This window comes from Pongo abelii, chromosome X (genome assembly GCF_028885655.2).
Source record: "Pongo abelii isolate AG06213 chromosome X, NHGRI_mPonAbe1-v2.0_pri, whole genome shotgun sequence".
Classification (NCBI taxonomy): Eukaryota; Metazoa; Chordata; class Mammalia; order Primates; family Hominidae; genus Pongo; species Pongo abelii.
This window is the reverse complement of record NC_072008.2, coordinates 70,278,208-70,290,472: the sequence shown is the minus strand read 5'-3', so window position 1 is coordinate 70,290,472 and position 12,265 is coordinate 70,278,208. Positions and strand designations below refer to the sequence as shown.

The window sequence follows — 12,265 nt, the reverse complement described above, 5'->3', positions numbered from 1 at the left end:
AGAGGATGGGTAAAAACAGATCCAGTGAAGGGTACACCTTTCCCAGAAACTTGCTTATTCCCTATCAGCCTTGTAGGCCCTCACAGAAAATTCAGAAGTCCCTCTCCTTTGATCTCCAGGACTAATACCAAAGGAAACCATATTTACAAAATACAGGATCAGTTGAAAGCCCAACACTAGGTGTGTGGCAATCTTCCTGACTAGAAATTCTCCCTTTTGCTCCACCCAAGCCCACATCACCTAGCTCTCCCCGTCCAAGGGCAACATGGTCAACAATGACTCAGATAGAGGAAGGGGAAAGGGAGCTTAGCAATTTAAGACTCAGTCAAAAGCAATTTCATAGCCCTACAAAAAGGGATGTTGTGGGGGAGGGAGTAAAGGAAGTGAAATCTCATATGTGCTCAGTTTTAGTTTGTTTCTTTGTCTTCCCTTTCCCTGATGGAACAATGACCAATCCAACGGTCTTCTATTCTTCCTGAGTCACAGATGACCAAAAATAGCCAGCAACTGTAGTCTGCAGGCTGGACTCCAAGACCCCACCCAAGGCATGTAGTCAACAGTTGTCTCTCCAAGCCAGGATCTCCACAATGAGCTCTCTGGTAGGTAGATCCAGTATATCCCAGAGCAGAGCTCACTGAAATAGAGGGGGCTGCTTACATATTGATAGCCAGAGGAGAAAATGACACACTCAATGCCATTCTTAATGGGAAAAGGAAGCTTCTCCAAAAAGTCACCACTCTGCTCTGCTACACGCTTTCCAAGAACTCTTTCCTAGCCTCTTAAAGACTGGGCACAAATAATCAGAATGTCAGAAAAAGCCAATGTCTCTATTTTGTAGATAAGAAAATTAAGCCTCATAAAAGTGACTTGCCCAAGGTCACACAGGCAGAGATTAAAAACCAAATATCTCACTCTTCTTTCCATTGTACCATTTTTAACTAAAAGGTATTTTTAAAGACACCCAGACAAGTGCCCCAAGCTGTAAGTGTTAAAAGCTCAGCTCTTCCAACCTAAAGTTAGACAGCTCAGGACTGGGAAGGGGAGGTAGAGGGAACTTAGACTCAGCCCACCCAGGAAAGCCAAGTGAGAAGGCTAGGCATACAACAGGCATACTTAAAGAACTAGACTTACCAACTGGAAGGCTTTACCTGCTCCAAAGAAATAGTTTCAAATGCTGAAAGCCCTAGCCCCATCCCACCCCCACACTCTGAACCTCTTTAGGCCAATCGAGACCACTCCTAGGCTGTCAGAGATCTAGGTAAGAAGCTAGAGATGAGTGACCAGGCAGTGCCAAGAGGATAAGGGGAGATAAGAAAGCAGGGTGGAGAAATCACAGTCATTCCAGAGCTCTCCCATCTTCCTCTATCCTTCCCCACTCCTCCCCCATATTAGGACTCTAAACAAGAAGAAAAGAAGTTTGCAGGTGGTATTGTATAAACTTGAAGAAGGCATTCCCTGTACTAAAGGAGAACAGAGGACTAGTTGAGGTGGGGTGGCAAGGAGAGGGAGTAACTTGAGGGGGGAGAAAATAGCCAAATAAGGCAGACTTGACTGGTAGGAATCATCAGGAAAGGTTCCAGAAGTTGACGTCGCAGGGAGGAAGTCTTTAGTCATCAGTTTCCTCTGGCAACTGGCCTAAGGCCAGAAGGAAAAAAACTCCCAACCTTAGGAAAATGCCCAGGCTATGGCAGACAGAAAGGCAACTAGTCTAGATTTTCACCAGGCCCACATCAGGCCCTGCTGGAGCAACTCTTCAAGCACTCAAAGCAGAAAGATGTAGTATAACCCTAAAGCAAATGGCAGATGTTCCCACCAAGCATATGCTAGATCTACAATGGCCCAGGCACCAAGGGGAATAAGGAACCTGGGAGGGGGTTTGTTCTTTTCCATTTACATATTTCTTTTTTAGACAGAGTCTTGCTTTGTCACCCAGGCTGGAGGGCAATGGCGTGATCTCAGCTCACTGCAACCTCCACCTCCCAGGTTCAAGTGATTCTCCTGCCTCAGCCTCCCGAGTAGCTGGGATTACAGGCTCCTGCCAACATGCCCGGCTATTTTTTCTATTTTTAGTAGAGACGAGGTTTCACCATATTGGCCAGGCTGGTCTCAAATTCCTGACCTCAAATGATCCACCTGCCTTGGCCTCTCAAAGTGCTGGGATTACAGGCATGAGCCACCACACTCAAACTCCATTTGCCTCTAATATTGCTGATATTTTCATGTTGGAGAAAAGGAAAATTAAAAGGCAAAGAAGGCATGTGACTTTTCTTCTTTGTAAAGGAATTAGTCAGTCTCCCACAAGTATCTACAAGGATGTTTGGAGAGGAGTTTAGCTCACTTAAAACCCTTGAAAATAGCAAAGATTTGTACGACTTAACTAATGATGCCCAGATTGACTGTTACCTTGACCCTCACCCTCCAACTCCGTACCATAGATTAGTCAACCTCAGTCAAAAATTACAACAGATAAAAAAGAGGCTCTTGGTGAGCTTCATCAAACATCCAGGCTGAGAATCTGAAAAAATAAATGGATCGGCCAGGTGCAGTGCCTCACGCCTGTAATCCCAGCACTTTGGGAGGCTGAAGCAGGCAGATCACCTGAGGTCAGGAGTTCAAGACCAGCCTGGCCAACATGGTGAAACCTCGTCTCTACTAAAAAAATATAAAAATTAGACGGGCGTGGTGGCGCACGCCTGTAGTCCCAGCTACTTGGGTGGCTGAGGCAGGAGAATCTCTTGAACCCAGGAGATGGAGGTTGCAGTGAGCCAAAATCATGTCACTGTACTCCAGCCTGGGCAACAGAGCAAGACTCCATCTCAAAAAAAAAAAAAAGAAAAAAGAAAAAAAAGAAATGGATCATGGGTTGGAGGGAAGGCAGATTAGATCAAGAAAGTAAGATCAGGAACCTTATCTAAACACACAACTTGAGAAAAATAAGACTTGATCCTTCTCAGGTATTTAATGGAGGCCAAGGCTAAAGAGAGGGAAAGAAATACTGATCAAGCCTGACAGGTATGCCTTGTCCCCTCCTAGGCCTTGGCCCCAGTCACTTCCCAAATATATACTCAGGAAAAAATTTTCAGGATTATATCTTGTTTTGTACAACCAAACTGTCATATCTCAACTCTTCTCTCATTAGGCCCTGATCACTACCCTGGATGCACAAAGTATCTTTCAAATTCCCACAAGGTAGAAGGGTTGTCAGGAATGGGAAGAAACTTCAATATTCGAAGTCACCAATCACAGAAGACAACTGGCAAAACAGTTCTACTAAGCAAGCACAGAGCCACTTGCCATACTAGTGGCCTAAGAGCTATGTCAACACTTACCTTATGCCACAACAAGCCGATTGAAAGGAGCATCTGATCTGGTATCTGTGTCATTAGGCACAGACAAAGGTCTGTGCTTTGAAAGTTGCCCAAAAGGCCTTTTCTCCAAATTCAAGACCCAGATGCTGCAGCTGTGCCCTGGCCAGAAAACGTCATACTCCTCCACCTCTAACAACCACACACTGAGAAATCCTCCCCGCCATCTCCACCCTTTCCCAAATACCTGATTTTACAGCAAAGTCAATGAGAGAATTAAAAGCTGTTTCTAGGCTGCTGACATAAAGTTATTGCCAAGCTCTATTCTTTGGTTTAGTTCATGTGTAAGCATGAAGAAAAGACCCTCTCACATACCTACTTAGGCAACAAAAGCAACATTTTAAAAAATTAATTTGCCCAGGCCGGGCATGGTGGCTCACACCTGTAATCCCACCATTTTGGGAGGCCGAGGTGGGTGAATCACTTGAGGTCAGGAGTTCAAGACCAGCCTGGCCAACAGGGTGAAACCCCATCTCTACTAAAAATACAAAAATTGGCTGGGCATGGTGGCGCATGCCTGTAATCCCAGCTATTTGGGAGGCTGAGGCACGAGAATCACTTGAACATAGGAGGCGGAGGTTGCAGTGAGCCAAGATTGCACCATTGCACTCCAGCCTGGGCAACAGAGTGAGACTCCATCTCAAAAAAAAAAAAATTAATTTGCCCAATTCTGGAAAACCAAAGGTATGGTCTCCCCCACAGACCCTTTTTTGCCAATTAAGAAAGGATTGTTGGATCCAAATTACCCTAGAAAGAGTAGCTTCATCTATGCTTATATCTGTGGCTCCCGTTGAATCAGTCAGCACCTCAAGCCTCCCTTCACTTCAGATAAAGTAACTTTCAAGAGAGCACCAGTCTAGGGCCATTGGTTTACACCCACATACCAAAAACACATCACTTTCCCACCCAGAACGGCCACTGCTCCCAAGTGTACACACCCTTTAAGGCCCTGTTCGTGTCCCAGTAAACCCTTTCTCCTCAAAAAGTTGTAGAAAATGCAATGCAAAGTATATATTTTTCTCAAGCCGTTTTTAAGTGAATTAGCCCTAAATCCCCAATTAAATAGGAGATAGGAGATCTTTGAAGGCAGCAATTGTATCATCCCTTCATTTATTTCTATCCCTTATGGTAAATAGTACATAGTAACCACTCATTAAATGGTAAGAATTCAACTACCTGTCTTCTTTCTTATCCATCCCATCTAGCACAAAGTTAGGCATATAATAAAATTCAATAAATAATCATAACATTTGTATATCACTTGCTAGATTCTAGGCACAGTTCTAAGCCCTTTACATAAATTACCTCATGTAATCCTCACAGCAACCTTGTAAGTACTATTATTATTTATGGTTAAGGAAAATGAGGTGCAGAAGTTAAATAACTTGTCCAAGGCTATATAACTAGTTGGTCGCAGAGCTCGGATTTGAGTCCAGGCAGTCTAGTTCCAGAGTCTGTTTTTCAACACTACTCTATGCTTCCTTTCCATGGAGGTTTGAAAGGTCTTTTTTTAGCTTCCTGCCCCAGGCTTGGCCTATAAGCACCTAGAGGTGAGGGGTGAACTTTGAGGCCAGGAGATTCCAGTCTGCATTCAAACAATTTGCTACAGCAGCAAATATTGTCACTAAATTGAAAAAGTGCCATACTGTTCTCCTAACTCAAGGGACAGATCAAGCTGGAGTGCTGAGTCAGAATTCAGAATTCAAAGAGGTCAGAGCTCAAAATTAAACAAGGCAAAGAGAAAGCAGGGAACTGGGGTGAGGGGTGGGCAGGAAGAGAAGACAGTCATCAGAGATCCCAGAAAAACCTGCTATAGCAAAACCATTTTAGGGGAACTCCATTGTACCCATCTTGTTAATGTAATCACCACAGAGCCAGTTCTCTGGAAGTCTATGCTCTCTGGGTGGAGTCATCCTTCTAAGACAGCCAAGTCCAGTGGGAGACCACTAACTTGGGAATTAGGAAATCCAAGTTCTCCTTTCAATACTATTACCAACTATATGTGACCTCGAACAAGCTGCCTAACCCCTCTGGCTATGAATACGAGGAAGAAATTACTCCCTAAAGTTTCTTAGGACAGCAAGGCCTAGTCTCAAGCAGGAAAATGTGACTAGTGTCCTCTCTCTACCTCCCTTCAGCCTACACATATGCCTTCCACCACCCGTCACAAGCCAAAGCAAAACACTTACCTTCCTGGGAAGTGCTACAAAGAGTTCCTGAGACAAGGTCAGAGCCTGAACCATTTCCAAATAAAGAAACCCATGAGGTCAGCTCTACACACACAGAAGAACTTGCTCTTCCCATGGCCATAACTCCACGGTCATGTCACCACCAGCACAGAGGGAGAAGACACTGAGCACCTCGCAGTGAGTGCCATTTAGAAGGTAGGCATTCACCGTCCCTCCCCTACACTAGAGCCAAGCAAGTTAGGTTTTAGTCCTGGCACTATAACCAGTTCACTCAAATCCTTTCCCTTTTCTGGACTTTAGTGCCCCCATCAAGAAGATAAAGGCTGAAGCAGAAGATTTCAGGCCAGCTCAGTTGTTCTGTGGTTCAAAACACTCCTGTGAGAAACCCTGCCCATCCAGAACAACCAGCTAAAGGAAAGCTTAAGGCTAGGGAAGCTCTGGGTTGCCCTAGATGCAAATGCCTTTGAAATGCTGTACCCCATACAAAATTAGCCAGGCATGGTGGCGCATGCCTGCAATCCCAGCTACTCGGGAGCCTGAGGCAGGAGAATCGCTTGAACCCGGGAGGCGGAGGTTGCAGTGAGCCGAGATCGTGCCATTGCACTCCAGCCTGAACAATAGCAAAACTCCGTATCAAAAAAAAAAAAAAAAAAAAAAAAAAAAAGCTGTACCCCACAATAGCCAGTCCTCAGCTCACTGGTGGTAGATACTTTAGGAGGTTTGTTTAGGAGCCCTTAGGAAGGCCTCAATATCTACCAATATATCTAACTACCACACTCACCATGTTAGAAGAAAATCTGAAACATAATCTAGTAGCTTCCAGGTCTTCCTTTCAGCAGAAATAAAAGGGACTATTCTACTATCAGGCAGGCGGTCATTGAAAAATGTGGGAAGAATGGCAGGAAAATCTATGAAGCTTCTAGTGTTTGTCCGAAGCTTTTCAGTCAACCCACAGCCTTCATAATATACTCTCACTTGGTTTATTTCTTTCCACAGTAAGGAAAGACACAGCCCTTTCTCTCCCATGACTCGGGAAGAAATGGCCAAGAGTACTCAAGCCAGTATTCTCCTTGGATCTACTAATGAAACAAACCAACTCCCATGTGAGAAACAGTCCATTCTGAACTCAGCACTTAAGAAGAAACAGCACTCAAGAAGTATAATGGGACAAGAGGATATATTTTAATAAGCGCTGTTCAGTTTTGTATTTCCAATACTGCCTGGCACATGGAAGGTGCCCAAATGTTGAAGAAAGAATGTCTGAAGGAATGAACATACATATAAGAGACTCAATGCTATACCATCAAGATTCTCAAAAACATCAGTACTGGAGGGATTCCTAGAGTTTACCCATCACTGGTACAGCTCCCTCATGACAAGCTGGAGAGACAGAGGGCCTGAAGAAAGGACTTGCCTAAAGTCCCACTTCATTTGGCTCACTTTACTGAGGACAGGAGAGAAGTTCTTATATGGAAAGAGAAGAGAAATTCTCAATTCAGTGTTGCTTTCCATTTCCCAGCACCCATCTTCCAAATTCATGGAATCCTGAGCTAATCCTCCAAAGTGACAACTTCTATACCACAGATTAGAACCTGGAATTGAAAAGTTTTTCAGCTCTGTCAAGCATGAAATGGAAGAAGGGATGGACAGCAAAGCCAGTCAATCATGAAAAGACCACCCCCTTCACTTGAACCAACAGACTACCCCAAAGGAGACCACATCTGTACTCTGTTTTTTCCTTTTTGCAAGCAAAGTAATAGAGCAGGTGGCAGGGAAAGAAGATTGTGAGTTAGGAAAGAGGCACACGATAAATTCAATTCTATCTTTGAAAGATTAGAGAGAGACTATTCGCAATCTGTAACAATGCCAAATTTCCAGCAGCTATGGTTATGAAAGGCCTAACTCTGGTAGTGTTGGTAGCCAGATATTCTCCCCTCTGGGGACCCTGAGTCTAGAAATTCCAGTGGGGGAAACTCCCAGAAAGATACAAAGGGACCTAAGACAGGCTGTTGCCATGCAACACTAGAACAGAGTTCAGAATAATTGTAGCTGTCATATTATCTCATCCAGAGAGAATTAGATTTGGAGGCAGAGGAAATAGACTAGATGACTTCCAAATGTCCTTTCCAGCTCCATCATTCGGTAAAGTAGCTTCATGGGAGGAGGAGGTAAGAGAAAAGTAAGAACAACACCCTAAAACAAGCTACTGTTGCAGACAGATAGAGAATGGAAAGTTAGAAGATTAGTGATCAATACTACTTCTATCACTGACTCACAGAGCAACCTTTCCCTCTCCAAGCCTAACACGATAGAGTATAGATTAGTTGGTATGGGTCCCACAAAGGCCTTCCTGCCCCACCAGCCCCCTCCCTACCCAGAGGGCTGTTAAAAGAAAAGCATAAAGGAAATTCCCAAGATGGTTCCTGCTCTGTCTCTATCATCTACACTTTCACAAAGGGCCAAGTGAACTGAAGAACCCAAGTGGAGAGATGCAGGATCCTCTCTCATATGACCTCTCTTCCTGATCCTTTTCCCCACACTTAAGTCTGTAGGCAGGGCTAATTCAAGGGTTAAAAGACTGAGATTCTGGCTCCTATTTACCAAGTACCACTTTAGTGCCACTCGAGTGGCTCAAGTAATGCTAGGAATGGCAGGAGAATAAACAGTCCACATAGCCCCTGTTAAAGTTTAGCTGACTGCCGACCCAAACACCTTCAAATACTTCAAGGATCTAGGCTCTATGTCTGCTCACATTGATGGTCCCACCAAATGACCATTCGTTGCCTTTCCCCTGATCTGTTGATCTATGGCTAAAACCCCAGCAGATCAAAGAGGTGTTTCACCAAGACTGACCCTCCAACTAAGACCTAGATTCAAGTCCTAGCTTTGCAACTGGCATACTGCATCACTCTAGGTTAGTCTCCCCCTAACATGAGTTTCAGTTTCATCATCTATACAATGAGAGGAATTGGACTTTATAGTTGTGGAGAGCCTTTTCAATACTAGCATTTAATAAATCCCAAGGAAGGAAACCAGAAACTCAAGAACATCTCGAAAATTCAAAATACTCTTTTTTTGGGAAATCCAAAAAAGCCTCAAAGCCTTTGTGATCCTAAAAGAAAAAAAATTAAAGAAGGTAGGGAGGGGGAAAGGCCTTTTTAAATATATATATATATAACTGTCATCATCACCAAAAAATGTAGATGGCAATTAATAAGTTTTTCCATTCTGGCTACTAAAGCAGACTCAGGAAACGGGCAACCAGAAGCAGAGTCCAAGGAATGGCAAGAAGGCAAGGGTGGCGGTGGGTAGTGAGACATGTTTTTTTGTTTTTTTGCTTTTTTTGTTTTTGAGATGGAGTCTCAGTCTGTCGCCCAGGCTGGAGTGCAGCGGCGTGATCTTGGCTCACTGCAACCTCCGCCTCCCAGGTTCAAGTGATTCTCCTGCCTCAGCCTCCCGAGTAGCTGGGATTACAGGCACACACCACCACGCCCGGCTAATTTTTGTAATTTTAGTAGAGACGGGGTTTCACCATGTTGGTCAGGCTGGTCTCAAACTCCTGATCTCGTGATCTGCCTGCCTCGGCCTCCGAAAGTGCTGGGATTACTGGCTTGAGCCACCACGCCCGGCCGGCGTGTTTTAACAGATGTAGGGGAGATTGGGCTGACTAGGAGGGACAATTAGCTATAAAAGTGAAACTGATCCTAGATAGACATGCTGCAATATGAATGAACAAGTTTGATTTTCCACTACCTTTCTCTATCTGTCACATGCTAGAAATAGCCTAAAACACATAAATGAAAATGGAGCAGAGAAAGGGAAATTTTTTCCCCTTTTAATTAAAATTAGTGGTTGGTATTCAGTGAACTAGGGTGTGCCCCTGAACACCTTGGCCTTGGTATGAGGAATAAGAAAAGTAACAGAAGGCACCTGGTGACACTACTGAACCTTACCAGGAGACCACACAAATGTCAATCTTGGCCACTTTGCTCAAATTACTCATTTCCTTTTATCTGAGGACCATAAAGTTCTGAGAGCAGGGGGCAATTTGTTTGAAGCAAGAAAGGGAACTCAAATGTCAAGAACTCAATCATTGGGTCAGAATAAAGGGTCAATGAGATGAGCATCAGAAAGCCTGGACCCCAATCTTGGCTCAGTCACCATGTGCCCTTAGGTAGGTCTTTCCCTGTAGGTCTCAATATCCTCATTAGTTTTTTGTTTTAGGTTTTGGTTTTTTTTTAAGAGAGTTGTACTAAACAGTCTCCAAGGTCCCTTTCAGGTTAAGATTCTATGACCTTAACAGACATAATATAGTTGCTTTTCCTAAAAGTTGACCATTCTTTGAGTCAAAGCATAGAAAATTCTCTAATACTTCCAGTCTATCAAAATTCAGCCCTCTCCTTCCAATTTGATTCAGGTTTCAGTCAATCTGCATAAAAATGCCTACAGTATTTAGGTACCCTCATTACTCCAGGCCTGACTACAAACAGCTTATACTCCATTCTCTCTCCATTCCCAGGAAAACAATAAACACGCTGTCTTGTCTTCTTTGCCACTTTGACTCAGATGAGACGGTTAATGCAAGTTTGAAGCAACTTCCAGGCCCATGAAGCTGTGTTTCAAAGTGGACTATCTCAGAACTGAGGATGAGATATGCCACTACAGAAGAAAGGCCGTGGAGCAATGTCTATTCCCAGAGATCCACCCAACTGTTCAGGCAAAGCCGCACCTTAAGAGGAGTCAGGAGTCAACCACAGAGAGAGACCCAAAGAGCCGCTCCTGACAGGATCTTTATAATCCTGTTTTGGCAGACAATGGGATATTCTCCCCTCTCTCCAAAACCATTACTCTCTCTCTTTGGGGGCGGGGGTTAGGGAAGAAAGTGTGTAAAAGCCTCATGTCCTAAAACCACAAGCAATTTAAAGGAGATAGACAGTGAAAGCACATACTTTTTGAAAACTTGGTGTTTCTGAAGGACAAGGTTCTGGAAAGGCAAGAACGACTTGGCAGTGAGGCTGGTATACAGTAACTTGGCAACCAAAGCTCATCACAAACCCAAAAGGCTGGGCCCCCAACTCGCCTCCTCTCATCCCAGGGGCCTTCAGCCCTTTTCAAGGCTACTAGTCACTATCTCACCTCTACAAGGCTCAAGCAGTCCTGGGGAGACATGTCTGGGAGCACTGCATTGCCTAGGCCAGCTCAACAAGCTGTTTGGCCTAAGGGACTCAAGCCAGGGTGGTCACCAGGCCTTTCTGAGCAAGGGAAAGGCCTCAGCAGCCATTTGGCATGACTTGCACAAAAGCAAGCAGAGCTCATTAGTCAGGCACACCCCTCCTCCCCTCTCCCTCCTGGGCATCCGGCCCCCCTATCCCCACTCCCAGGAGGCTTCTGTTCCTCTCATAACAGCCAGTGGGGTGGAGACGCATCCCCAAATCAACCACCACTCTAGAAAGGTGTGGCCCCACGAGAGAACCCACACCACACAAAACAGTCCGGAGGGGATAGGAGGAGATAGAGAGGCATTAAGCAACAGGAGGGGCAGGGATTTGGAGGCAGAGAGGAAGGAGAAACCGGTCCTCTCTCCCAGGAGATGGGGTAGGCCTCTCCTCAGACTGGTGCCTAAATAAGTGTTGGTGCTCTCGGGTGCAGCCTCGATGACGATTTCCTCACATCTCTCTCCTCACCTCCTAGTGGAAAACAGCTGGAGCCACCCGGTGAGGCTGTGGGAAAGATGAGTGGGGGTGCCGGATCCGCCCCGAGCGGCTCCCTCCTTTCTCCCTGCTTCTCTGTTCCCATGTCCCCTCTTGGGCATTGGCAGCCTTGCCCCAGAAAGGTGCCAATTCCTGGGTTGGGGAAAGTGTTGTCTTCTGGACCAGAATCCTCTCCTCTGTGCCCATGGCCCATCAGGGAAAAGGGGAAACCCCAGGCCCCAACGAAGCCGTCCTGACTGTTGCATCTCAGACACAGGGAACTGGAACCTGAGAAAGAGGCAGGCCTCGCCCCGTCCAAACTTCCAGCCTGGACACCCCCTCAACCTCTGAGGGCGCACCAGACCAGGATCCCACTCCGGTCCCCTCCCTACCCTTGGCTATGGCGGAGGGCGCGGCGTCCCAGGCGGGCCGGTGGCTGGCCAAGCCCTCAGCCATCAGCAAAGGGCTATGAGGCTCAGCCAGAGCCTTTGGGGTCGACAGCGCCCACCCCGGGCACTCACCGTTTTGGGCATGGTGGCGGCAAAGGCAGCGGAGTTGGCGAAGTTTAGCTAGGACTGTCGGGCAGTGCTGAGCACGCAGTACACACGGCTCGGATTCGGCTGGCCGGGGACTCAGATTGGGTCCCTCACTAGCGTCGGGGCGACTGTTAGGCTTCCTGCTAACGGGCCACGACTTCACAAACCCCACCCAGGAAAGAGCCGCCCCTGTCGCGCCGCCCGCTCCTTTATGTGGCCCGGCTTCCGCGCCGCTCCCCGCCCTCGCGCCCGCCTCCCCGCCGACCGCTGGCCTTGCCCCGCCCAGCCCCGCCTGGCCCGGCCCGGCGCAGCCAGGCCACAGCGGCCACGTGGGGGGCCCGGCTGGGCCCGGGTGGACCTAGGGTAGCTACCACTCCCCACCCAGACCCACCCGGCTCCTCTCCCACCCCGGTCACAGCCCCTAGCCTTCCACGTCCTGGCCTTCCAGCCCCACCCCCACTCAGGGCCCAGACCTGGGCCCTGAC

The 12,265-nt window shown here is 46.6% G+C and overlaps 1 protein-coding gene across 1 annotated transcript in view; it reads right to left on the bottom strand.

Moving 5' to 3' along the window:
* The window catches only part of MSN (moesin), a 76,466-nt gene extending 64,407 nt beyond the window's left edge, over positions 1-12,059 (bottom strand). Inside the window, exon 1 of the mRNA XM_002831744.6 lies at positions 11,766-12,059. Coding sequence (XP_002831790.1) covers positions 11,766-11,777 — 12 coding nt within the window. The 5' untranslated portion in view covers positions 11,778-12,059. The remainder of the gene's footprint in view (positions 1-11,765) is intronic.
* Between the last annotated feature and the right edge of the window lie 206 nt (positions 12,060-12,265).